Source organism: Callorhinchus milii, unplaced genomic scaffold (genome assembly GCF_018977255.1).
Source record: "Callorhinchus milii isolate IMCB2004 unplaced genomic scaffold, IMCB_Cmil_1.0 Scaffold1, whole genome shotgun sequence".
Classification (NCBI taxonomy): domain Eukaryota; kingdom Metazoa; phylum Chordata; class Chondrichthyes; order Chimaeriformes; family Callorhinchidae; genus Callorhinchus; species Callorhinchus milii.
In genome coordinates, this window is record NW_024704742.1 from 4,817,351 (window position 1) to 4,844,339 (window position 26,989).

Genomic DNA, 26,989 nt, shown 5'->3' on the forward strand with positions numbered 1-26,989 from the left:
CGCATCGGTCCGGGAGAACCGACGGGCGCGCCCCTCTCTGTGACGTCAGCGCGTCGCCGCGCGCATCGGTCCGGGAGAAAAGACGGGCCCGCTCCTCCCTGTGACGTCGGCGCGTCCCGAAGACGGTTGATGAGCGCCGAGTCCGACCGTTGCTGCGCACGCGCAGTCCCCACCACCACAGCAAGTCACACACGGAGACGGCGGTCTCTCTCCCGCATCGCCGCCATGGACCCGCAGAGGGTGAGTGAGGGAGGGAGGGAGGGGCTGTGGCCGGAGCCGCCTCGGGCCGGGGCCCGTTGGTTACTGATGCTGATCGTCTCCTGACAGTCCGGACCCTGATTGCATCTTCCTCACCGCCCCCCCATCCCCTTCCCCCCCCACCCCAACCCCCACCATCCCCCCCCACCCCAACCCTCGCCAACCCCCCCCGCCCCACCCCCCCATCCCCCCCACCCCCCCATCCCTTCACCCCCACCCCACCCCCCCATCCCCTTCCCCCCACCCCCCCATCCCCTTCCCCCCACCCCACCCCCCCATCCCCTTCCCCCCCACCCCCACCCCCTCCCCCCCACCCAACCCCGCCATCCCACCCCACCCCATCCCCTTCCCCCCCACCCCAACCCTCGCCAACCCCCACCCCCACCCCACCCCCATCCCCCCCCCCCACCCCCCATCCCCTCCCCCCCCACCCCCTCCCCTCCCCACCACCCCAACCATCGCCATCCCCCCCACCCCAACCCTCGCCAACCCCCCCACCCCACCCCCCCCCCCCCCCACCCCAACCCTCGCCAACCCCCCCCACCCCACCCCCCATCCCTTCACCCCCACCCACCCCCCATCCCTTTCACCCCCACCCCACCCCCCATCCCTCACCCCACCCCCCATCCCTTCACCCCCACCCCACCCCCCATCCCCTCCCCCCCACCCCCCATCCCCTTCCCCCCCCACCCCCCCATCCCCTCCCCCCCACCCCAACCCTCGCCAACCCCCCCACCACCCCAACCATCGCCATCCCCCCCCACCACAACCCTCGCCAACCCCCCCACCCCAACCCTCGCCATACCCCTCCCACCCCAACCCTCGCCATCCCCCTCCCACCCCAACCCTCGCCATCCCCCTCCCACCCGAACCCTCGCCAACCCCCCACCACCCCAACCCTCGCAATCCCCCCCCACCCCAACCCTCGCCATCCCCCTCCCACCCCAACCCTCACCATCCCGCCCCCACCCCAACGCTCGCCATCCCCCCACACCCCAAACCCCGCCATCCCCCCCACCCCAACCCTCGCCAACCCCCCCCACCCCAACCCTCGCCAACCCCCCCCCACCCCAACCCCCCCACCCCAACCCTCGCCAACCCCCCCACCACCCCAACCCTCGCCATCCCCCCCCACCCCAACCCTCGCCATCCCCCCCACCCCAGCCCTCGCCATCCCCCCCCACCCCAAATCCCGCCATCGCCCCCACCCCAACCCTCGCCATCCCCCCCCACCCCAACCCTCGCCATCCCCCACCCGCTCGCCAATCTCCACCCCATCGGCACCCATCATCCTCGCCAAACTCCACCCCCCTTCCCTCGCCACCTCCCTCCCGCTCCAAACCCCACCACCTCGCTATCCCTCACCCTCGCCATTCTCCACCCCCTCGCCCACCTCCCTCCCTCGCCCACCTCCCTCCCTCGCCCACCTCCCTCCCTTGCCATCCCCCTCCCTCGCGAGCTCCCATCCTCGCCAGCCCCCACCCGCCACCCCGCAGAAAAGTACTATTAAAATAGTACGTTAATGTATTGTCAGCACTGAATTCTGATCAGATTTGGCAGCCTGCAAAATGCTTGACTTCCAACATGATCTTAATTCAATGAAGGGTGTTGCTCTAGCCCCTTGGCAATATGCTTCAGTTTTCTTCAGTGCGAATTGTATAACTTATTTAAATAGTTATATAATCATCTGTACTTGTTTCGTTGCAAATGGGCTACAAATTTGACTGTGAAACCATGTTATTTTGTGCACGTTCATTTTAAACGTTAAATTTGTCGGCTTCTGATGATGTGTAACGCTTTGTAAAATCTTGGTCAGTATCCCATCTGGAAGTCATGAAATTGTTGTTGGGAGTCTTTATTTGTCAGCTGTTTGTTATGAGCTTGAAACACATGCAAAGATTACTCTCGATCGCGAGTATATTGTGTCTTTTTGAAAAAATGAACGGTTTAAGCCATCTGAAATAAGCTTTGCAACAAAAACTTGCAGTTGAAGCCAAACATGGATTGACTGCTGTCTGATTCAACTCACTGTTTGCAACGGCATTTATAGGATTTGGGGATTAGCAGTCAGACACAAATCCCTTGTCAATAGTGGATAAAGTAATATGTTGTAATTGCGCAATTTGGTGCTGAAGCTCCACCCTGTTTGTTAGATACGCAGAATCTGATTAGACTACTAGATTTTGGTTAACATTTACAGTCACTTAGGTGCCCAGATTTTCAGACCCTATGGTGGCGAGATAGGGTAGAAAATGGATAAACAAAAAAACACGGGGCAAAATATCCAATGGTTAAAAAAAAAGCTACTATTTTTGGAAAATGCAAGGATTATTAAAGGGTTGGGTGGTGAGGAAAACTGAAGATTGCACGCTCAAAAAGATTTATTTGAGAAAATCTCAAAATATTAATTGCTATTCACTGCAAGTGTAGCAGGGTACAAAAACAGGATTACAATGTACAACTAAAATAATAATCCTTGTATTTGATATAGCACCGTTCTGGTCAGGAGAAGATCTCAAAACACTGTTGGCGTCTTGATTGACCCTCAACTGTCCTTTCTATCCCACATCCGTGCCATGACCCATTCTGCCTTTCCCCACCTCAGCAACATCGTCTGGCCGCGTATTTGCCTCTCCCCTCAGGCCGCCAAAACCATAATCCACGCATTTTTTAAATCTAGGCTAGACTACGCCAACTCGCTGCTCGTTGGCTTTCCCAACTCTTCCCTCCGCAGGCTGCAGATCATCCAGAACTCTGCAGCTTGTGTCCTCTCTTGCGACCCCATCACCTCCACTCTCTATGTCTGTGAGTGTGTGTCTCTCGCTCTGTGTCCGTGAGTGTGTGTGAGTGTGAGTATGTCTGAGTGTGTCCCTCTGGGTTTCTGTGTCTGTGTACGGTGGCGGCCCTGAGAGGCAGGAAGTGGTGACTTCCTGGAGCCCCGCAGTCAGGACATTGGTGAGCAATGCTGGTGTTTGGCGGATCCCCAGGCCTTTCAAATGTAATGTGGGGTGGAAACAGACCATTCGGACCTTCGCTGGTGTTTTCCCCCCCCCCATCCCCGAGTGGCCCACCCAGTTTTTGTTAAAGAGACCTTTAAGAATTCTTTTTGCAACAATCTATGATGCATTATTATTTCGTCATGTTTAGGTTTTATCAGTAAACATATGGAGGTTGGCAGTAAAATGTACCTTTCAAATAGCACCAATCAACTCCTTGATAGTTCCTACAAAATTTGTCACATTTTCGCCCAATATTTGGCAGATATTTCCGCAATTTTCTGTTGACCCTGCCAATGACTCTGTAGAGCAGAAGGCTCTGTAGTTATCTGTGGCTAGGAAGAGTTTTTAATAGCTAATCCACCCTATTATTATTAATTAAATATGTAAAAGTTTGTGTTTTTCTTATTACATAACCTGGCTACTGGTTATTGTCATTGTTTAAGTAAGCAGTTTTGTAATTTTTGTGGCTTTGACGCAGAAGAATTTTTCTGTTGTAAATAAGTTACAACACTATGCCCAACAATTTTTTTTCTGCAGTAAGTTAAAATGATAATTCTGGTAAGTAGGGGAACTCAGTCACGTGTTGTGCCGAAGGTAAATCCCTCACTTGTTTTCAAAAGTCTAATAGACTTTAGATTTTATCTGTGAGTGTCTATTTCATGGAGTATCAACATTTTTATTTTTCTTCTTTCTTGCCTGCAGGAAGCATTACAACGAATTATCACAACACTAGCAAACAAAGATGATGAAATTCAGAATTTCATTGAAACATTGAACCATACTCTGAAAAATGTTCAGGTAATTATTCATAAAAATCGGATTTTTCACTGACTTTTTCATGTACTGTGAGTATATAGTCAGTCAGTTGGCTGATCCTTTGATTTGCCTTTGTTTCCATGTCATCGTTGTTTCCCCCCCCCCCCACCCACACCCCCCACCACCCCCCCCACCCAACCCCCCCCAACCCCCACCTGTACTATTTTCTCTTTTTCCCAGCCCCGATCGGAAAGGTTTTTCTTGGTTCTTCAATCATTAGTTACATTTGTCCTGCTCTCACGAGGAGGCTCTGGACAGTACATATGAGTTTGTTTTCAATAAATTTAGCTTCAATTATGACATTTTCAAAACAATTTATGCCAAGCTTTGTTTCAGAAATCTTATCAATTGCAGCAAAAATTGTCTCCTAAGGCACATTTCATCTGCCATTGCGTTATTCAACTTCTCCCAAAAGATCTCTTTCATGTGGCTCGATCCCCACGTCATCTCCACTATTAGTTATCCAGAGACCAGATTTTACCCACGTGAGAATTTTATTTGTCATCTCAATATGCTGTACAGAGTCCAGTTTTTTTTAAAAGGCAGAGATGTGGTGCAACACATCCTACACCATTTAAGAAATATAAAACATTTTTTTTTCATTCTAGATCTACTTTATGAAGTGCATTGTATGTGGAAATTCCTGCAAATCTATTCAATGTCAACACAGTTTTTGCAAAGTTCATATTTTGCATCAACAATTCCAATGAACTGAAATAATTCTCAGTTATGTAAATGAATGGCTGCTGAAATGGCTAAGCAACTGAATATTAATGGATTCCTTAATGCATACCTTTAGTGTCCAACAAACTGAGTTTCAGTTGGAATGTCTGTGTCATGCAGGTTATATCAGTACAATTAGATGGATTTCACGTGACATTTCTGTTGTGTTGGCTTTTATATAATTCTAGAACAAAAATGGGATTTTGGTACCAATTGTTAAAATACGTTATAATGTACTAAGTAATCACTAAATAAGAATTTAGATGGTGTTTTTCTTTATGGCAGGCCAATTCTATTCAGGTGATGGTAGACCTAGAGGAAGAATTCAATACAATCCAGGCTACCGTGGATGAAATGAAGGAAAGCATGATGAATAAGATTAAACAAGAGCAAGGATACAAGACACAAGAACTCCAGGTACTCTCAGCATATGAGAGCTGTTTGCTTTTATTGCACCATGTAGATTGTGGGATTATCTTAAAGTGTTTTCAATGCACATTGACAGAAAATTATATCTGTGCTCGGGGTAGGGGGCATAAGAAGAGAGACTCACTTTACAGCATATTCTGTGAAGCGCTTTGAGACATCTCAACAGTGTGATAAGGGGCTATATCAAATGCAAGAATTGATATAGATGTCTGAGCGTCTCAATAGATTAAATTTTGTATGGAAAACATATTCTGCAGTTTTTGATTATTTCTATGAAAATATACAGCACAGAAGATACATCTCGAAGCCCTCCTTTTCAACCGAGCCTTCAGCCACCCTCCTGCCCTCCACCCTCCCTGATCCCAACCCCCAACTCGGGTTAAAATCCCTGACTATCCTGCCTTGGGACATCCTCACGACGTGAAAGGCACTTTACAAATGTAATTTGTGTTGTACTTGCTGTCTCCTGTTCATGCTCTCTTTCAAACCCATTTGAAGCCCCTCAGGGTTTTAGCATCTACAGAGCGATATGAAGCCTAATTCATAACATAGCTTCTAATTGTATTGGCTGGTGCTTGTGGAAATTTTTGTGCTTAGAATTTTTATATTCTTTTAAAACAATGCATTAAATTGCTGCCTTGCAGCTTGCTGTTCAATAACATTAAAAATGGTCTTTCATCAAATCTGAGTGGTACTTAAATTAATATTGCTATAGTATGGATTGATGTACAGATCCTTATTACAGTGGGATTGATCATGGTGGTACCCTTTAAGAAGGTCTTTGTAATGGGGTGGCATTGTAATTGGCTTTCAGGTCATGCTGCTCATCCCTAATTTTTGTTACAGTTGCACGTCCCAAAAGTTGGGAAAGTTGCACCAATTAACAGCTAGATTAAGTGGTTAAAGAACTTTTTTGTAGAAGTGGCCAGTAAGATGCACCAGCCAAATTGAAATGAGGGCCTCTTGATCGATGAAAACACTTTTGGGTGTTCTTGTTTTCATTATCCTGAGTTGCTCATTACCAAAGGAGTAGCTCAGAATGAGTAAAAACCTCATATGCACAACAACTTAATGCACTGCTCAATCAATTAACTGGCAACACATGTTTAAAAATGCAAGAGATTGCATCACTGCTGGAAAACAAATTCAACAGTGTAAGCATTGTTTCCATCCCAAGAGAATTTGTGTAATATATTGACCAGGTTATACAGACCTTCTGTTATAAGACCTTGACTAATTTTAAATGAGACTTTGGATATAATTTCTAATAAAATTCTATTGAAGAAATTTCATAAACTATAGATGAGCAATAATTTTTTGAAACGTAGTACTGGGAGGCACTTCCTCTGCAATTATCATTTGTATCTGTCTTATTACAGTACCTTTGTACTTGATGTGAATTCTTTTATAGCTCATGAAGTTTAACTGTGACAAAAGTAAATATTCTTCAACCTAAACCTATTTGCTTAGTGTTCGATGTATTTCGAATGCCTCCAATGTTTTTGATCTTAAATTGCCTTTAAGTAGAGCAGTGTTCAGTTCGACTAGAATCAAGGTTTCCACTTAATGAACTAAATGTATAAATTTCCACTTAATGAATTTAATGTATAAATCTAGGACTCATCTTCTTCATTTCAAGTTTTTTGTATTTTTTCAGCATGTTTACCCTGTACCTCTGATGTTCAGAAGAGTAGTACAAAGCTAATCATGCAATAATGGCATGCATTATTTACTGCTGATTGGATTGTTATACTTTATTTGAAGCTTTTTGGCAGCCATAACTAACATTTAATTCCATAAATAAGTACCTCTGTATTAAATTGGTTTCAACTTTTTCATAAATTTCCATGTTTATTTGATGCATGCCATATGCTACCTTTATTTGCTGTGAATAATGTTATCATAATTTAGATTTTGTTAATGTAATTAATAGATGTTATAACCTGATATAATTACCCCTAATTTTCACACAGATTAAGGAATTAAAACATTTTGAAGTAGACTTGTCACTTTACTACTTATGATTAATTGAAGATTCATTGAATTTCTGTAAACTGTAGATCATTAAAATAATCTGTTTTCTATAGATGAAATTAGGCCAATTTTGAACTTTCACTCATAAGGCAGTTTAATTATATCAACACCCATTTTTCTTAATGTTAAAGGACTGAATTTGTTGCTCAAAATTGACTTTTTTTCACAAACATGAATTTTAAATGAGTCTGAATCTGTGAACAGTGCCCTACAGGCAAGAAGAAGCTGTCACTAATTGAGCGTGTTTGGTTGATGTATCTATCTTTTGTTCTCACCAGAACCAGTTGACCATGTGCACAAATGCATTAGAAAGTTCAGAGGAGTTACTGGATTATGCAAATCGGACTCTAGATACAGATGACCCTGAATCTTTCGGAAAGGTAGAGGCTTAACTTTGTGTGGATGTGGAAACGCAGTAGATATATACAAAGTGTTACTTGGAAGAGAACGGGGTTTGAATGTTTGAAGACTGTTCAAAAAAAATCTAGCCTATTTACTGTTGCCGAAACTAATGCTTCTTAATTTCCATCATTCTCCTTAAGTTGCTTTGTTTGGCAGTACTGTATTGCATATTTTGTGCTGATCACCTGGATATTCAGGTTGTCACGAGACCCACCATGATTAAATAACCTCCAGCAGATTTTACCTGCCATTGCTTGCATTAACTTAATACTTTTGATAACTGTTTAAAATGTCTTCATGTCATGTGCTAACCTTTTCTGCTTTGCAGCTTCTAGTGGATGTCTATTTTTGGTATATCTCTGCTTTCCTTTTAACAAGTCTCCAACAAGCAAAAAACCTTCAGGTCACTGATGTTTAAAACTGAGAAGAACTTTTTGGTGTACAATGGTGTTAATGATGTTGCTGGCACAAATTTAACGGGTTTCCATTGTGAGTGTAAACGCAATATTTGTCCCACTGTGCAAGTTATTTTAAATCTGCATAAATCCTCGCCTACATAAACATGTTCAAATTGGTGCTGGAGGAAAATTGCTCTACAGAAAGAAGGAACTTGTATTTCTCTATCATCTTAACAACTTACCGTTTTGAAATGCCTCAAAAGTGTTTTACTATCAGTTTAGTTAATGTATTTTTGCAGGAAAACATGGCAGCCAGGTCCCACAGGCACCCATGAGGTGAATGGCCATTTAATTTGGTGAATTGTTGCCCAGGACAATGGGAAAAAAATCCTTTTGTTGAATTGTCTTTGGGGTTTTAATGCCCATTTGAAGAGTAGGCAGGCAGCTATTGGTTTAACGTCTCATCCTAAGAACTGTACCTTGACAATGCAGACTAGGAGCATATGGAGCTTGATCCCAGAATCTTCTGATCCAGATTATGTATAAATTTGAAAAGAAAAACTGGGGATGGAGAAAGTGAATTGTTTGGTTGAAAGAAAAAAATGGGAAATAGAATTCAAATGGTAGTCAATATTAATTTTAATGAAAGACCCCTGTTTTGGAGCAAAGCATTTTGAAGGAAATAAATGTTTATTCGCATGATAGGAAAGCATTCAAGAATGTGCTACACACACATTACTTGTGGCAAATATTAAGATCCGTGGAATGGATGGAAAGGCAGCTGAGTGCACAGAGTAATAGTTGAACAGTTGAAAGAGAGTGGGAACCAACAACAACAACAAGATTACATTTGTATAGCGCTTTTCACGTCGGGACAGCATTTCAGACCCGAGCTGGGGTCAGGGGGGAGAAGGGAGGGGAGGGGAAGGGGGTGACCGATGGCATAGTCGAGGAGGAGGGTTTTGAGGTGGGACTTGAAGGAGGCTAAGGAGGGGGCGAGGCGGAGTGATTAGGGGATGGAGTTCCAGAGGTTGGGGGCAGAGTGGCTGAAGGCTCTCCTGCCAATGGTGGGGCAGTTGGGTCGGGGGACGTGGACCAGGCCAGAGCCGGCTGAGCGGGGGGAGTGGGCGGGCTGGTAGGGTGGTTTTCCCAATTGGCAGAGTGGTAGTAGCTAATGGCGTTCCTTAGGGATTCGTGTTGGGATGTTTCTTGTACCTATATACATCAATGATCTGGATGAGGAGCTGATGGAATCATATATGAATTTGTGGATGATTCTAAATTAGAAGAGATTAACAGTGAGGAAGAGTTCAGAGATATTGGACAGGTTAGATTAGTGGGCAGATTTATGGAAAATGGAATTCATTATATTTAAAAAAAAGCAGAAGTACTGGTATTTTGGAAGAAAGTTTCACCCTGGATGATAAAATTCTTAATGGATTAATGGAAATGGATTGTAACAGAAGCAGTATGTAAAGAATTCAGGAATCTAATGATTGCTGTGTCCTCCCAGGTCCTGCTGCCAAGCCTGGCTGGCTGATTTGTCATCAGTAGTGCCTTGGAGTACTTGTCTGGCTCAGAAATTGTACCACTGAGACTGTCACAAAGGATGATCTCGACTCCGATTCTTCTTTGCCAAGTGCATCAGATGGAGCTACCTCAACAACCACAAATTACAATTGTGTAGCACCTTTCATGTCAGGAGGACGTCCCAAAGTGCTGCACGTCCCAAAGGGTACCTCAGTCCCAAGGAGACCTTTTACCCCTCTCTTGTCTCTGCAGCTCCCTCCCCACCTCTCCCAGGAGGGTAGTCAATAGTTAGTTTAAAAATAACATATCTGTTAACATTTCAAGTATGTTTTGCTTCATGCAAAACCACAAAAAACATGTAGAAACAAAACAAATCTGTTATCTGCCCCTTTCAGAAACTTGTGCCATGCACATAACGTTTTCTACTGGCACATGACCCTCTTCCATTCAGCTGTACGTAAACTAGGACAAAGCTCACTTTCTCCAGTTTCAGCAGCAGTATTCGCTGTTGGTCAGCATGATGGAAAGTTGTAACACAACCATATCAGAGATTTTTGTCAATATTTTAACTATTTGCTATAATCTGTCATTGTGAGAATTCTTCTAAAACTTTTTTTTTTGAACCTGCTGGAGTTTTTTTCAATGCAGGTTTGCCTTGGTTTGGTTCTTGTATAGGGTTCCTGTGACAACCAAAGATTTCCGCGCAAGCAATGAAGAGGTACATGTGCATCAGCCTGGCTTTGAACCCTGAGTCAGAAGGTTGTAGGTCCAAGCCTCACGTCGGAACTTTGGAGTCACAACCTACGCTGACACTCTTAATGCAGTGCTGGGAGAGCCGTCCTAAGCAGGAGCATTAAACTGAGGACTTGTCTGTTCGTTCATTCAAGATCCCATGGCACTGTTTCAAAAGGAAAGGGAGTTGGTGTCTTGGCTATCAATTCCCCCAAAATAAGATTGGTTATTCACTTTGTGGTTGTGCACAAATTGGTTGCCATATTTCCACACAAAATTTAACTTATAATGAATTCTGTGAAGTGCTTTGAGGTGTCATCCTGAGCTGAAAGGAGCATATTGTATATTGTAAGCTAGGATCATTACATTTATACAAAGCTCTAGGGATTCAGTGACCCCTATAAAGGTATAAATCTATAGCTCAAACCTATCCAATCATTTGAAGAATGACAGAAGACTTAGTTGAAATTCTGCAACAGTAAGAATGGAGGATGTTCTGGATAGATGAGGAAAGTGACAAATGGAGTTCTGCAAGGATCTATAATGGAATAATTGCTTATTTTGGACTCTTATAATAATGGAGAATATTTATTGGAATATTATTTTGCTAATGATATATTGACACCTAGTTGAATTTAAGATGCATAAATTGCATTGCTGGTGGAAGTTCTCCCACCAATTTTCCCAGTCGGGACAATATAACCAAACTATTTAGTTCTTCTCCAGGTTTAAAACAAAGGACACAGGCTTAAAATTATATATCTCAAGTGGAATTAGAAGACATTAGGATCTTTTATACTTCATTTGTATACATGTACGGAGGAAATTAGACGTGCCCTTGATTAAATTATTAACGAATGAGAGAGAATGGTTAATTATGTAATTAGGCGTATGTAAGTCACTCTTTACAAGTGTTTTTACACATGATTTACAAAACTCAGAATACACGTTGATACGATTCAAATTTTTTCATTGTCCTGGATAACTTGCCAATAAAATTATTCTGTTCTCATGATGAATTTAACTACGCATAAAGATCTAGAAGAATGGCGAAACCTTGGGCAAGGGCGAAACCTTGGGCAAGTTTCCTTACTCCACACGCCTAATAATAATCCCTCCAAAAACAATAATAAAAAATTGGTCATTTTCAATCTACGACTGTTTGTAGGACACTGCTGTGCGCAATTGGCTGCCGCGTTTGCTCACAAATATACAGTCAATTCACTATACAGTATATTCTGTGAAGCGCTTTGGGACGTCTAGAAGATGTGAAAAGCGCTGTATCAAATGCAAGGATTATTATTATAATGGATTCACAGCCTATGTCAGAAGTTTTTTGAGTAGTACCTTTAGCAATACCTCATTTTCTCTTTCACAAAGAGTGCGTGTGTGTAAAAAAAATTGGGAGAAGTCCACAGATTTCCTGTTCAGATTAAAGGACATAGAATCATAGAACCTTACAGCACAGAAGGAGGGCATTCGGCCCGTTGTGCCTCTGCTGGCTCTTTGAAAGAGCTACCCAACTAGTTCTACAGTCATTGCACTGAATTTTTTGTAGCCCTGAAGCCCCTTTTTGATGCTAAGGAAAACTAGCAGTAGGTCCATTCAGCCCTAATTTATCATGGCCCTTGACAACTTGAACGTTTATTAAAGCTTTAACTCTGGAGTAGGAAATGTTTAACCTGCCATGGATGTAAATAAATCATTTTCATTCTGATGTTTTGTGGATACAGTAAACTTGAAAATGCTATAAATGTAATTTAGTCACTGCTATAAGTGTACAATACATTTCTGCATTCTGTCTCATTTAAAATATTATTGCACTGAAGTTGAGGTGAAAAAGCAAACGTTAAATAGTTTTTAAATGCATTTTCAGTCTGCACATTCAGTTTTCAATACAAATTGATGCTGAATTTGGTTTTCCCAATATAATTGAAACTGGATAATTGTGTAAACGTGGATTTTCAGGTCTATTTATTACCTGTATGTAGAGTCTAAATGTCTTAATTGGCATTTAGTCAGACCTAGTTAGACCCTGTATACTGCTTCTCCATGTAATGCAGGCAGACTCTGGACCTACAATATACGAAGTACAGTAGTGTGTCAGCCCGACTTAGTTGGTCGCATGCTCACATATGGGCTATGGATTCAAGCCCCAGGTCGGGACTTGAACTCGCGTTAGTCTAAGCTGACTGCGGTGGTGGGTCTGTTGCAATGTCAGGGGTGCCATCTTTCAAATGAGATGTTAAACTGAACCCCATCTGCCTGTACAGGTGGATGTTAAAGATCCTATGGCACTACTTGAACATTGAAGGGAGTTCCTTCTGGAGTTTTGGCCAACAATCCCTCAAATAAAATTGGTCATTCACTTCATAGTTGTTTGGGGGCATCGCTTTGCACAATTGCTTTGCGTGTTTCCCTACAAATACACAGTCATTTCCATGTACAGTATATCCTGTAAAATCCTCCCGATGTGCAAGGCACTATATCAAATGCAAGGATTATTTATTTATTATGACACTTGGTCGCCGAATAACCCACAAGCACAGAAGGCCTTCCAGGTTCAGTGACGTCCCTACTGACCAGACGGCCTTCTACGCACGTATGTGACCACATCGACAGCCTGATGATGAAGAACCGCTGACCAGCAGCCAAACTATAAATGTGATTCCTTATAACGCAGGGTCTTATAACATGGTGGTTTGGGTCCATAAAATAACAGGCTACAATATTTTAAAATTGCAGATATTCACGTGGCAGTATTGTACATGTTTTAATGAGCAGGCACTGTAATTGCCATGCTTCCAAATTGGTAACAGTTGTTAGAAATAAAGGGCAATCAATCATTTTATAATGCAGTGGGTTAGAGCTCCATGTAGTCCATTGTCTAAAGAGCTTCGAGGTGTTCATCCTATGTGAAGGTGCAAGTATGTTTGTTAATATTTTTGACTTGCTGGTCAAACTATTTAAGCAAATCGTAATGTACAAATGTCTTGGTTTCCTTCTAGAACAAATTTTGCTGTTTTTTCTTGTACTTTCATCTGTTGCATGTCGAGCATTGCATGGTTGGAACTAACATCCTTTTCCTCTTCCTATTTCATTCAAGGCTGCAAAACAGATCAAGGATAGGTAAAAGAACGCTTTTATCTTTGGCAATTGTTTAATAATGCACACATATACTGTAATTATTAAATGCAATCGAAAGTGGTGTGAAAATATGGGGAGGGTGATTTTAATTTGCAGCAGAGAAAAGAGTTTCCAAGTGTTTCTCTTATGAACCAGAAAGCACGCACTCGTGTGAATGCGATTAGTCTCTGTTTGGTTTGCTACATTTATGTGTTCCATCTAGATCCTGAGATGATCTGGTGCTGTCTACAGCAAAGGTATTATCAATACCATTCTTTAACGACCAGTCTATCTCATGATGGACATTACAGTAGCAGAGCACTTCAATGGATTGGACAAGGTAGAAGAGGAAAGCTACCAGAACCATCCATGTCTTAGAGAAGTGGCAGTTCAGAGATTTGCAGAGGCAGGTTCAAAGCAACACGCAGAATTGACCCTGTTCACTGCGGGTAATGACGCGCAAGAATCGATTTGACGTGCCACTAATATTTCTGCACTGGTTTAATACCCATGTTTTGTTTGAGTAAGAACTAGGTTGAATTCGGTAATATGCATTTCTGATAACTTGCCAATATTCTTGTTAATTTTATTTTGATAATCACAGGGTCACAATGGCTCCAGCATTTCGACTGTGTTTAAAGCTAAAGATCAGCGACAACATGACTCATTTAATGGTTGACTTCTCCCAGGAGAAGGAGATGCTCAAGTCACTAAAATTTTTACCAGGTAAAATTTCATGATTTTTCACTTGCCTGGGTTTGACTTGAATAGTACCGTTAACAATGCGAAAAATGTTACCGTTTCCATTTATGCTGAGAAACTGCAATTCTGTCTCTTACAGAAGTTACAAAATTGGGGTTAACTTACTCTCTCCCATTTTCCTCTCGTAACCAGATTTGCTTTTGTAATGCATCGCTTCAACAATCAGTGTCTGAACAATTTCTGCTTCATCGCTTGCTCAGAATTCATGCACATAGTTCAGTTTATTTCTGTGCAATAGAAGCACTTTTAGGAATTTATCAGTCTGACTGCAACAAAGTTAAGAATATTAGCTGTAAAGTTTTAAAAGTCTCTTGGCAACTGTTGTCCATTCCTACTATGCAGCTAAGTTTGCGTCAAGTATGATGTACCGAAAAAGCTGCAAATACTGACATCACGTCATAATTGTATGAGATATTAAACCAAAACTTGGCCTTAAGATCATTGTTTTAAACTCCATTCCCGAAGGTTGGAAAAATCTTAAATTCAGTCTTAATTTGGAAATGAGTTTTCTGGAAACTGGTTTTCAATAAGTCTTTAATTCACAATAAGCTCCTGAGTAGAATGTGACTATCTTCTCTCAAAAGAGGCAGGTTCAAAGCAACACGCAGAATTGACCCTGTTCACTGCGGGTAATGATACTGTATCAATACTGTATCAAGAACCGTGTGGAGTGATGGATTAAACTTATGCTCTTTTGTTCTAAATATAGAAAGTAATGTGTGTGTGTTGTTCGTTCTGCAGCTTAGTGGTTAGAGCACTCACCTCACAAGCGAGAGGACCTGGGTTCGATTCCCGACAGGGCGAAATGTTGGGCAAGTTTTCTTACTCCGCACGCCTCTGTTTATCCAGCAGTAACTGGGAACCCAGTTGATAGTTGATTGTCAGATCGCTTTTCCGGGGGTAATAATTTGTTAAAAAAAAAAAATTTGATCACTCGATTCACGACTGTTTGTGGGACGATGCTGTACGCAGTTGGCTGCCACGTTTCCCCCTCAAAATATACAGTCATTTCACTTTATAGTATATTCTGTGAAGCGCTTTGAGACGTCTCGAAGACATGATAAGGCGCTATATCAAATGCAAGGATTATTATTATTCTAAAATCTGACACTACATTATTTTTGTTAATGGTACAAATACTATAGTATAAAATGCTAGGTTTTTTTAATAGTTGATTTCCCCCGGTGATTGTGTTGTTGAAATCTGTAGAGTGTCCATATATAAAGGTCAATATTGGTAGTTTGCTCGAAGCAAATAATTTGAGTCCTCACTGTTTAGTATTCTATCTTTGGAAGACAAGTGTCGTGTAACATTAAATCTTCTTGCGGATTCCATTTACTGAAGTACAGAAGTGTGAGAGGCTTTACGCCCCTTAGTGGATATGCTGCAAGTATTTTAGACAGATTCCAATATTTTATAGCATTGTTACCAAAGCAGAACAGAAATAATCCCATTATTGCATTATTACAAGAAAAATATTTTGTTCATCAAATGCTCTGACCTACTATTTCAGTAATTAAAGAATATTTAGGCAAAGGGTATATGAAGACAATGTTATGCTCTAAATTGCATTCTGTTTAATGTCTGTCTGCCTGACATTTTTTTTCCGGTGAATCTGTCTTTAGCGCACTCTGCTCTGTTAAATAAACATATTTTTATAATAGCTTAATACACAAAATTAATTGCATTAACTGAAAATTATTTTAGCGTTTCAAAAGTATACTTTTGAAAACGAAAAATATTTGCAATGAGCTAAGCTGTTCTCAGTAGCTTAATGTAGCACTAACTTTTAAGATGTAAATATAGGTACAGACAGGTGAGCTGTAGTTTGTGGTGTTCAAAGTATGTCGCATTCAAGAAGCACTAAGTATGATTATCAGTATGAGGTTTGAGTGAGCAGCAGGACTGCTTTCAAATGGTAAAGGAGCTTATTTAGAATCCGATTGCAGATGACCACCTGTCTGTCTGGACATCACAATGTCTTAATTGGCCGTTTGCTTTTCTGGGGCACATTTGCTTGAACAATATTTTTGAACACAATGAAATGTTGAACTCAATAATTTGTCATAACAAAGGGGCAAACGGTCACTGGGACCAGGGATTCTTCCCACTCAGCTCCTGTTAACCCTGCAAGTCAAAGCCCTAACGTGTAGGATGTTCCTGACTGAACGAGTACTAGGAAGCTTGTCAGGCAGTGCTTTCAATGGTGAACTATACAGTTTTAGTTGGTTGAACCCCAGCAATACCCAAACACACCCTTTGGGGCCTCCAAGCTTTCCCTCTTGTCAACCCGCACCTAATTCTCTCTGGAATTAGGTAACCAAGGTGTTTCCCTCTTAGGAGAGAGTGCGCACAGAGTAGTTTCCATGTGTAGGTAGCATCAAATTTGTGGAACTCTGGTTCGGATACTCTTAAGGTGATGGTTTTCCGCCTGTGTCAGACAAACAGCTGACCAAAACGAGACCACACACCATCGTGGAATGAAATGCTGTCGGTGACACTAATATTGTACCATGGCTAGGTTCAGATACCTATTGAACCGATTCTCTGTTAAGTAATTTATTATTTTTAGGTGACATTTGTACTTTGTGGTAATATTTTGATTCCAAACCCTAGGATAAACAAACTGACGATTTCCTGTAGCTGTGGCTTTGCTTCCATCACTGCCAGATTTCAATTCAACTGTAGTTTGTACTACAAATATATTCAGACATCGGATTTATCTTGAGAGCATTTTGGTTTCCAGTGCAGTGAGTTAGCTGAGGAAAAATGAAGTTCCGTGGTTGGCTTCCCAAATATTTCCCCTTCTGTTCTGAAGGGAATGATTAGTTAAAGACTAGTTCCACTGGTTGTTTCTTGGTACCTCATCCACGTGGGCATGTCGGGGCGGTAGGAGCGAATAGGATGTCACAGTTGAGGCTGCAACTGCCTCAGTGCTGTCGCTAAAAATCTTCTTCCCATCAAGAATCACTGGTTAGGATTGGGGACCCTACCTTTTCTAGTCTAAGGAATAGGTTAGTTATCCACTCACTGTTACTGTGGTGAGGTAACTCAGTAAATCGAGCATCAAACCTGGTATCAATGATTCAGTGATGCACAAATAATTGTTATTGATCACTCTTTCTGAGCTATATTTCACTAGTTGTAAAATGCTTAATTGCCCACAGCATCCAAAATGTGATCCTATTGACAAAAAAGCATTCAACTAATAGGCCTTCCCAAACTCAATAAACAGTTACTACTAATGTGTCCTGTATTTCATTGTTGGTAAATAATTACGTACATCATTTAGAGAAGCTAAAATTGTGTTTTATAAATAATGTTTTTTGTGCTTATAAATACTATTGCGCTTATAAATAACGTACTTTGTTTTAACCGTTTTGTTTAATGATTCATCGTAATGAATGAATACTATTCAGAGAGTTATTTTGAATTGGAAATCGGCATATGTTTACCTGTTGCCTCAAGTTAATAATAATTGGGTTCAACTAACTTGATTATACATCATTTTGTATACTTGGCTTTTTAAAAAAGATTCAATTACCTTATATTAAAATCATGAGAGTCCCTATTAATTTGTTGAAACAAACTGCATTTATAGTTAAGATACAATACTCTAAACTTCAATAATTGAATGTTTTTCTCTCTACAGTTCCACGGGCTCCTGAGATCGATCCAGCAGAATGTCTGGTTGCCGATAACTGTGCTACTATAAGTTGGAGAATGCCAGGCGAAGATGATAAGATTGATCATTACATACTAGAGTACAGGAAAACAAACTTTGAAGGACCTCCTCGGATAAAAGAGGAACGAAACTGGGAAGCAGTTGATAGCATCAAAAAGACCGAATATATGTTATCAGGTTATGTTTAGATATTGAGGGTTGAACAACGTGTTTGTGTAAATGATGGCCAAAGTCATTTTGAATCATAGAGCCATAGAAATTTACAGCAGGGAAGGCCATAAGGGTCCGTCATATGTCTACTGCTCTTTTGAGAGCATTCATTTCAATTCAAAATACTTAGCTGCCCAATAATTGTTTCACAAGATAATAGGATGTGATTTGGCAAAATAGTACTGAGTGAGAATGATGTGCGTGGATGATCCTATTAAGAAAATGATGACCTTAACTGCTTCTTTAGGTAGGAAATCATAGCCCAGTGAAGTTAACGCTGTATATTTTGATAAACCAGTGAGATTAAATGTTTTATAAGTAGATGCAATAGAACCAATTTTGGATAGATAGGTACATTTTAAAGTCAATTTTTACTGATTTTCTTTGCTATAAAGTGGGGAGCAGGCGTATAGGGAGGGAATAGCAATATAGGAAGGGAGGGAGAGTGCAGCAATGTGGGGAGGGAGAGTGCAGGAATGCAGTATAAGGAGGGAGGGAGAGTGTGGCAGTATTGGGAAGTAATGCCACTCAAAACTACACTCAATTAAATTGACGAACACTATAAATTTGAGCAATGCATTGACCAAAAAGTGACCAGAAACTAGTTAAACAAAACAGATAAACCAGTGTCTGTATTGCAGGTAATTTTGGTATGTTTACATGCGTACTTGGTGATATTACTAAAATTAGTTGCTCATCTGTGGATGCGTGGCAAGAAGTTAATATCAATAAAGATGAACAAGAGATGTTGTGAAGTGATTTCTGTAATGTCATGTTAATTGTTCGTTTGTTTTGTTTTCCAGTTTTGACATTTGAATCAAAGTACATGAACTTTCGGGTCAGAGCTTGTAACAAGGCTGTGGCGGGGGATTACTCTGAACCGATCACCTTGGAGACAAAAGGTAATATCATGCAATATTTCAAATTTATTTCCAGGCGGTAAATTGTGGGATTGCAGTACTTTACATTGCATGGTTTTGCTAAAGGAGAATGCACTATTGGGATCTGTTTCTAGTTGGACAAGTTAAAACCTTGTGTGTCAGCCTGGCTCAGTTGGTAGCACTCTCGTTTGAGTCAAAGGTTGTAGGTTCAAGCACCAGATCGTGACTCGGAACTCACATAGCCTAAGTTGATATTCCAATACATTGCAAAGGGTGTGCCGGGAATCAAGCCCAAGTCTCTTGTTTGCGAGGCGATTGCTCTAACCACTGAGCTACAGGACTCCGCGTTTTATTAAAATCATTGTAAAGTGTTCAACATTAGGAGATTCAACTGATTAATTTTAAAACGGGCATTTTACTTGTTAATGTACTTCATTGTTGCATGATCAAGTTACAATAATGCTGATTTATTAACAGGTTTTAACTTTGCCTTTGATGGTACAACTTCACATCAGAACCTCAAAGTTGAAGATTTTAGTGTTGAATGGGATTCTTCAGGAGGCAAGGGACAGGAAAGCAAAGTTAAAGGGAAAGAGAACAAGGGCAGGTAAGAATCTTTCGGTTTCGCCTTTTTCATTTGGGGTAGATCTCCTACAGCACATCTGTTCCGGTTGTTCTTTGAGACCACAACTGGTGAATTAGGGCATTATTTTACTATACTGTAAAGTATTGTATAGCGCCTTGGGACTTCCTCCCGACGTGAAAGGCGCTATACAAATGTAATCTTGTTGTTATTATAGAAAGGGTATTGGCCAACAACTGCTGTGTTGGATATGAGAGCTGTTTAAATCCAAAAGCTCCTTTATCAATCAGTAAGTTTGTTTGACTAATTCTGTTACGGAATGCTCATTATCGTCAGAATTGATTTTGTCCTAAAATTTGGGTAATTATGCAAGTTCGTGAATATCGAATATGAAGCATTTGTCGGCTTCCTTTCTGATTTCTGTCCATATCTAAAAGGAACATCGATAGTGCACAATCTGAGACCAGGTTATATTATGGAACCGTTTTCATTTGAGCTGTGAACATACAGCAAGATATATTTCAATCAGCAAATAGTTAGGATTGCAATGAAACACCGGTACTTGGTTCTTCTTTGGTGCCTATTATGGAGCACGTGAACCTGAAGCTGCGAAGTTACAGTTGTATGTAGATTGTCTTGTACAAACAAACTGTACAAATGAAAGTCCAGTCCTCTCTTCGAATTGTACCATACTGTTCTAGTTATAAAGCGACTCCCACTATGCTATTACTATGTCATTTTGGTTAAATTGTCCAAATCTGTCAACGTAATTGCTAATCTACTTATTTTCATCATCTCACAGTGGCCAGGTTTCCTTGGTGAAGAACAAATCGAGGTGACATATCTGCTAGCTTTGTAGTTTGAGCTTAACTAGCTGTAGCAAACTACAAATAACCATAGTATAGATAACTATGATGGTACTACCAACCTAAGGATCTACCAACTTATCTCAGTTCTTTACTGTTTTTTTTTCAGTTTGATGGTTCTACCATTCTAGCATGCAGAGAGTGAGTAGATAAATTCTTGAATAAATAATTCTATCATTCCTTCGCCCCACCAAAAAACTAAAGTTGTAATTTATTAATGGAATCACTCAATCTTCTTAAAATGAGCCCAAATAATTGGAATATCTCTACCCATGTATGAAACATGGACCTATTTATTTCCATGTAATCTGCAGTTCATTTTCCTCTCACATTCAAGGCTTGAGTATCCAACAAACTGAAAAAAAAATCTGGAACTGGAAATTGATTTTCAAAATTGAAATCAAAGTATATTGTCAGCAAACTTAATATTGAGTTAATGAACAGTCTCTTGCACAGGTGAGCAAGTTCTTTATAAGATCCACAAAAAAATTGTAACTTGAGAAAAAGGATAAAATCATTGCATTCTTGGGCAATGATCGATCCAATTGAAGATTCTTTTCACACAATCTTATCACCACATTTTCTTCACCAGTTAATTATACGGCAGCTTCCAGCAATTTCAGACGTTTGCTTGTGGCTAACAGAACCACATTTTAGTTGATTATGAAATAACCCCTTACGAATGCTGAATCACAGGGTTATTGTGAAATCTTTACTAATGTAAACTATTAGTACAGGGTAGTTGTGAAATCTAAGTTCCAATCACAAGTATCATTTGCAGTGTCTTTAACGTTGACATTTAAAGCACCTGATTAATGATGACCTGTATTTAATAACTTCCAGCATTCAAATTTGCACCAATCAATAGATTATATTCTTAAGAAGTCTTACACATTGAACCAAATTGTTCGATTAATTTTTCTTGGTCTGCATGTTCTAAACCTTAAATTTAATATATTTTAAAATATTTTGTCAAATTCTTAAATTCAGTCTTATTTTGGAAACTAGTTTTCTGTGTTAGTGTTTTTTTTAACAGAAGAAAACTTTTTCGTGTTACTTTTTTTTAATAATCGTTGAAAAGTTCAGAATGAATTTTTTTTAAAAATCAAAATTTCTGAATGTTAAATATTAAGGTGATTGTCAGGTCCATAGCCTTGGATTTGATATAGTGCCTTTCATGCCAGGAGCATAACTCAAATCACGCTGGGAAGATGTCTCAAAATGCCCGTTGCCTGCATGCCCATAGGAGAACATTTACAGCCATAAAGTAAATGTGCACTGAATAGACTGATTGTTAGAAATTCACATTGCCCTATATAGGAGCAAATTGTGAATGCACGTGTGCACATTGTATGCCTGGAGAAATTTTTAGTTGTTTGAATAGTTGCTACCATACGTAGTAATAATATCTTAGCATTTCTTTGAGAGCTACTTATTCGAAAGGATATAATTTGTATGGCTTGAGAATTGCACTGCATACTTTTTTCTTGGGTAGATGTGCAGTAAGAACAGTTAATCAGAGACGAATGAACCTTGGAGCCTTAAAAGAAAATCATATATGTGGAACCAGGTTGCATTGTTTTGTTTACTTGAATAGGCTTGCAATAACTTGGGCACGATAGTGTTTTTAAAAAATCAGATGCTAATCTCAGTTTTCCTCAATGTAGTTGTTGGGGGCATTTTGGATGAGGTAAGTGAAAATTACAGATGGGCCTTTGCAATGGCCTTTGAGCTTTCAAAATGTATATGTTTATACATCAGTCAATCTAAAGCAAAATATAAGATGAAGCAAAATCGCTGGAAATGTCAGATTTTCACTCCAATATAACTTCAATATAACTCGACAAGAATGTGAAACCATAAACAAATATTTAGGAGAAGGATAGTTTAAGTACAATACAATACATATTATATTTATATAGCGCCTTTGATGTCGGCAGGACGTCCCAAGGCACTGGACAGTCAGGGGATGTCCTCCCGTGAGTAACTTGCTGTTGATTTAATTACTTAACACAAGACTACTTTTTATTTTCAAGAAATTAATTTTGGACAGACATTGTATTGCAGACCTCAACTAAAATTGCACCGTTCCAAATCTAGCCTTTAAGGTGATCAATGCAAACCGTTTCCGATGCTGCATTTCCCTGTGTAAAATCCTTAGGCTGGTAACGTTTCATGCTTTAGGGAAGGTACAATCTCCCTGGCTCACATGGCCCTGGAATTACTGTGAAGCTAAAATGATTACAGTAATAAAAATACTGAAAAAAGGCTACAGTGTGTGTTACCGTAATATTAAACCTAAACAATTACAATGAATGGTAAAGATTACATTTTAAACCTCTAACTGTGCCTTACCCTTTGGTCCCTTTCGGTACTCTTGTTTTTTTTAAAAAACTAAGATAATTTATGCTTTTATTTCTTACAAGAATTAAGTTTAGCATATTCCTACACAAGGTTTTTTCTACGTCTCATTGTTCCTTTTGAAGGGAAGAGCATTTTTTTTTCCAATGAGGCTTTAAAACAGCTTTAATAGCTGCACGATAAAGTCAAAAGGCCAAACTATCCAGTCAAGTCCTTGAAACTCAACCAGTGCTGGCAGTGCTCAAAAGTATAAAATTTAATCAAAGAGTGGGAAAAACTGCATTGAGGCTGGAGAGATTAATAATAATCCTTGTACTGTATTTGATATGGAGTTAATGCCATAATATGTTGACTATGTTCAACAGGTTTTATAAAGTAAATAAGCTCTGGAGATGAATGGCGTCTAATTGATTATTTTATAAAACTACGCCTCATTTTTTTTTTAAAAAAGTTTTTCCTTTCTAAATTCTCTATAAATGACTGACTGCATGACCAGAGATATGGTTTCTGGAGTATCAGAGCTCTTATCTTATTTAAACCCTTTGCCTTTTGTTTAAGCAGAATGGTGAGTTTGTGATACTTGCATCAAAGCATGTGAAGTGTTTTAGCAAAATTGAATGTGTTGTTCCAAGTGTTATTTTTCCCGTTTCAAATGAATTAGCATTTCATTTTGCTAGTGGATGGCTTACGCCTTCCATAGCTATAGGGTTTGTAGGTGTAAATGCCATTGTAAAAAGAAATCTACTTTTTTATGGTGCATTGCCATAATAAGATGAAAAATTGCCTTAGCATTTAAGACAACTATATCATTCAACATATTTAAATGGCATATTTGACACACAATACAGTAGTTGTATTGATACTCCATATAATTTTTGAAGGATATTAACCAAAAATAAATGCTTGCATGTTTAGTGCTTTTTTAGATGTTCATTTAACAGTCTTTCTAAAATCTTATGGTTTTGCTCTTCTTTTCTTGCGGATTGGAATTTTATTTTCTGGTGAGTAAGTTCATGGGTCTAAGTTGCATTCTTCTTTTTCTTTCATCAATCAATGCATGCTTGTCTGTTTGTGTTGCGCTGTGTATCTTTGGCTCTTAGATAGAATATCTGGCCTGAATAATTTTACATTTGCCAGAATAATCATGAAATAAAATAACTTCAGTCACAAGAGAGATTATCTCTTCAATATTTCCTGGCTTCTCCTCTTTTGTGTCATAAGAACTGTTCATTAATCTGGTAATTGAAGATTCTTTAAAGCAAAAGTGGCTTCATATTTATATTAATTAATTGTGATACATTTCAATAAACTGTAAAGTCTCAGACATAAATCACTCATATTCATTTCCTATTTGCGTTAAGCCATACTTCACGTGAACATATCTATTCTAGTTGCTGCCTGAGTGCGTTGATTTTTCTTTTACTGTCTTTAGAAGTGGTACACCGTCTCCAAAAAGGACTTCAACCACTTGCCGACCAGCGTCAGCTAGAAGTAACCGAGATCGTTTTACTGGTGAATCTTATACAGTGTTAGGTAAAGCATTATATATTAATGTTGCAGTTAGTCTGATTTGTCTACATATACGCATAAAAATATTGTCTTCTTAAATCTGTCTTTGTGAATAAATGTAATATCTTAAAGTTTGGAGATGGTGTGTTAGATCAAATATAAAACCTGAATAATTTTACTGATGAGAAATCACAATGTGGAGTCTTGTAGCTTAGTGGTTGGAGCACTTGCCTTGCAAGCGAGAGGACCAGAGAGGGAGAAACATTAGGCAAGTTTCCTTACTCCACACGCCTCTGTTCACCTAGCTGTAAGTAGGAACTCGGTTGTTAGCCGATTGGCTACCCCTGCTTTTCTGGGGGTAATACTCCCTACAAAAAAAAAAGAATAATTTGGTCACTCAATCCTCGATTTTTTTGTGGGACACCGCTGTGCGCAATTGGTTGCTGCGTTTCACCCACAAAATTTACAGTCAATTCACTTTCCAGTGTATGCTGTGAAGCGCTTTGAGACATTCAAAGATGTGATAAGACTCTATATCAAATGCAAGGGTTATTATTATTAATTCAGGCTTTCTCTTTGCCAAATTTGGGTTGGTGAAAATGATCATGATCATTGTTAGTTTAATTGGGTTCAAATTAAGTAAAACAAATGTAAACAATTTATCTTGTACCTTGTTGGCTAGTAATCCATGAGGCTGAAACCTTTTTTTTGCTTAGAAAACTTCAGGTTGGTGGCAATATGGCTAATATGAATGTATTTGAAATTATCTAGATTCTCTTGTACAATTGCGTATAAAGTATAAACATTTATTTTTCTCAGAGAATGTGAAGATTGCTTCAACACAAAACATTGCCTGAAAGACCTTTACATCTATGCTTAATTCACATCTATAATTTAATTTAAGGTTAAATCACATCTATGCTTCCATTGCAGGTGACTCGGTGATTGAAAGTGGTCAGCATTACTGGGAAGTAAATGCTCAAAAAGACTGCAAATGCTATAGTATGGGTGTATCCTACAGAAATTTAGGAAAATTTGACCAGCTGGGGAAGACTAATACTTCATGGTGTATTCATATTAACAACTGGTTGCAGACCTCCTTTGCAGCCAAACATAATAACAAAGCCAAAACCATGGACATGCCAGTTCCAAAAAAAATTGGTGTGTACTGCGATTATGATGGAGGTAACCACTTGTTTATCAATAGATTTGTCAATTTTTTTAATGTCTTTTTCACAATAATACTCGCATTTATATACTCGTCACCACATTGTGGTCAGAGGGAGCACAAGTTTTACTCAACCATATTTCTGCGTAGAGCTGTTCTAGTTTTATCTTTCATGACAATATTGGGCTTCAATGGTATTTGATTCTGTTTTATTCTGTTTCATATATCTCTGACCAGAGCTCAATTATGTAGTGAGGTTCCATATTCCATTTATAATTCAAATCCTGTCCAAACAGGATATGCAAGTATCTTGTGTTTTTCCCCATTAAAGGATGTGACCTTTAGAATGAGTTAAGAACTCGATCAGGTCAGCTAAGTCAGTTCAGAAGGGTAACTTGAGGTTTATCAGACGGAGGGCCATGCATTTTAGCACAGACATAAATGCAGGTGGTGGGTCTAAAGAGGATTGTACTCTGAGGGGAGGATTATATTTTCTCCTTTATTAAGCAGCTAGTCTGAACTAGAACACTCTTTTGAATCCCTCCCATTATTATCATAAGCCTATATTTTATAACACACAATAGATGTATGCATTCTGGTAACTTTTACTGTTGTTTTGAATGTTGATTGGGTTTGTTGATATTATATTATATACCCTTTGCAAATATAAATGTCCTGCTCTTTGTTGATGCCATATTTCTTAAAACTGAGTTTCAGCAATTGCAATTTTTTTTGTTGTTTTTAGGTCATATTTCCTTTTATAATGCAGATACCAAACAGTTGTTACATACTTTCAGGACAAAATTTACTCAACCGGTAGTTCCTGCATTTATGGTAAGTGCAGTTACTCAGTGAAGGGCGAGGGTGGGGAGAGTAGATGTTCTTAAAAATCATATACTATAAATCAATATCTAGTAAGGAAGTCTTAGTCAATTATTTATACAAATGAAGAAAACATTAGAACTATAACTAAGGGTACATATGCAAGGTAGATCCAGCCTAGCTGGTCAAGCCCTGTGTTGGAGACATGTTCTAGACCAGAATGGTGTCCAACCTAAACCTTTGCAGGCCCCATAAGCAATATTTTTGTGTTTCCTTTCCAGAAGCATAACACAGAGTGCCATTTTCACGTCTGAAGGACATCTCAAAGCACTTGACACTGCAGGCTGGGCACCCGAGCTGGGAGTGGGAGGTGAGGGGGGAGAGGAAAAGATCAACGAAACACAGTCAAAAGATAAGGAGACCCACCTGCTTTGGAGCTCAGTGTAGTTTGGATACTCTGTTTGGAACATGATGGGTTTCCTCATATGTTAGACACCTGACTGACCAAAACTAATTGGAAGAATCCTGCATTGTTGTAGGTACCATCCTTCATTTGGGATGTTAAACCCTGCTCCTGTTTGTCACATAGACATTCCAGAACCCATGACACTAATTGAAAAGAGAAGGGAGTTTCTTCTGGTGACTTGGTTACAGTTAAATGGCACAAATCCCTCCAATCCGGTTCCCCCCGCCGC

General features: G+C 39.8%; 1 protein-coding gene across 4 annotated transcripts in view; it reads left to right on the plus strand.

Annotated features, from left to right (window-relative positions):
* Positions 1 to 164: 164 nt before the first annotated feature.
* LOC103182144 (fibronectin type III and SPRY domain containing 1-like) overlaps positions 165 to 26,989 on the plus strand; it is a 31,164-nt gene continuing 4,339 nt past the window's right edge. Inside the window, exons 1-13 of one of the 4 annotated variants that reach the window (XM_007899017.2) lie at positions 165 to 240; positions 3,960 to 4,055; positions 5,082 to 5,213; positions 7,538 to 7,639; positions 13,428 to 13,450; positions 14,052 to 14,173; positions 17,862 to 18,071; positions 18,908 to 19,006; positions 19,463 to 19,592; positions 20,371 to 20,403; positions 24,228 to 24,328; positions 25,238 to 25,489; positions 26,218 to 26,306. In XM_007899017.2, coding sequence (XP_007897208.1) covers positions 226 to 240; positions 3,960 to 4,055; positions 5,082 to 5,213; positions 7,538 to 7,639; positions 13,428 to 13,450; positions 14,052 to 14,173; positions 17,862 to 18,071; positions 18,908 to 19,006; positions 19,463 to 19,592; positions 20,371 to 20,403; positions 24,228 to 24,328; positions 25,238 to 25,489; positions 26,218 to 26,306 — 1,404 coding nt within the window. In that variant the 5' untranslated portion in view covers positions 165 to 225. The remainder of the gene's footprint in view (positions 241 to 3,959; positions 4,056 to 5,081; positions 5,214 to 7,537; positions 7,640 to 13,427; positions 13,451 to 14,051; positions 14,174 to 17,861; positions 18,072 to 18,907; positions 19,007 to 19,462; positions 19,593 to 20,370; positions 20,404 to 24,227; positions 24,329 to 25,237; positions 25,490 to 26,217; positions 26,307 to 26,989) is intronic. The other 3 variants (XM_007899018.2, XM_007899019.2, XM_007899020.2) reach the window with 3 other exon arrangements.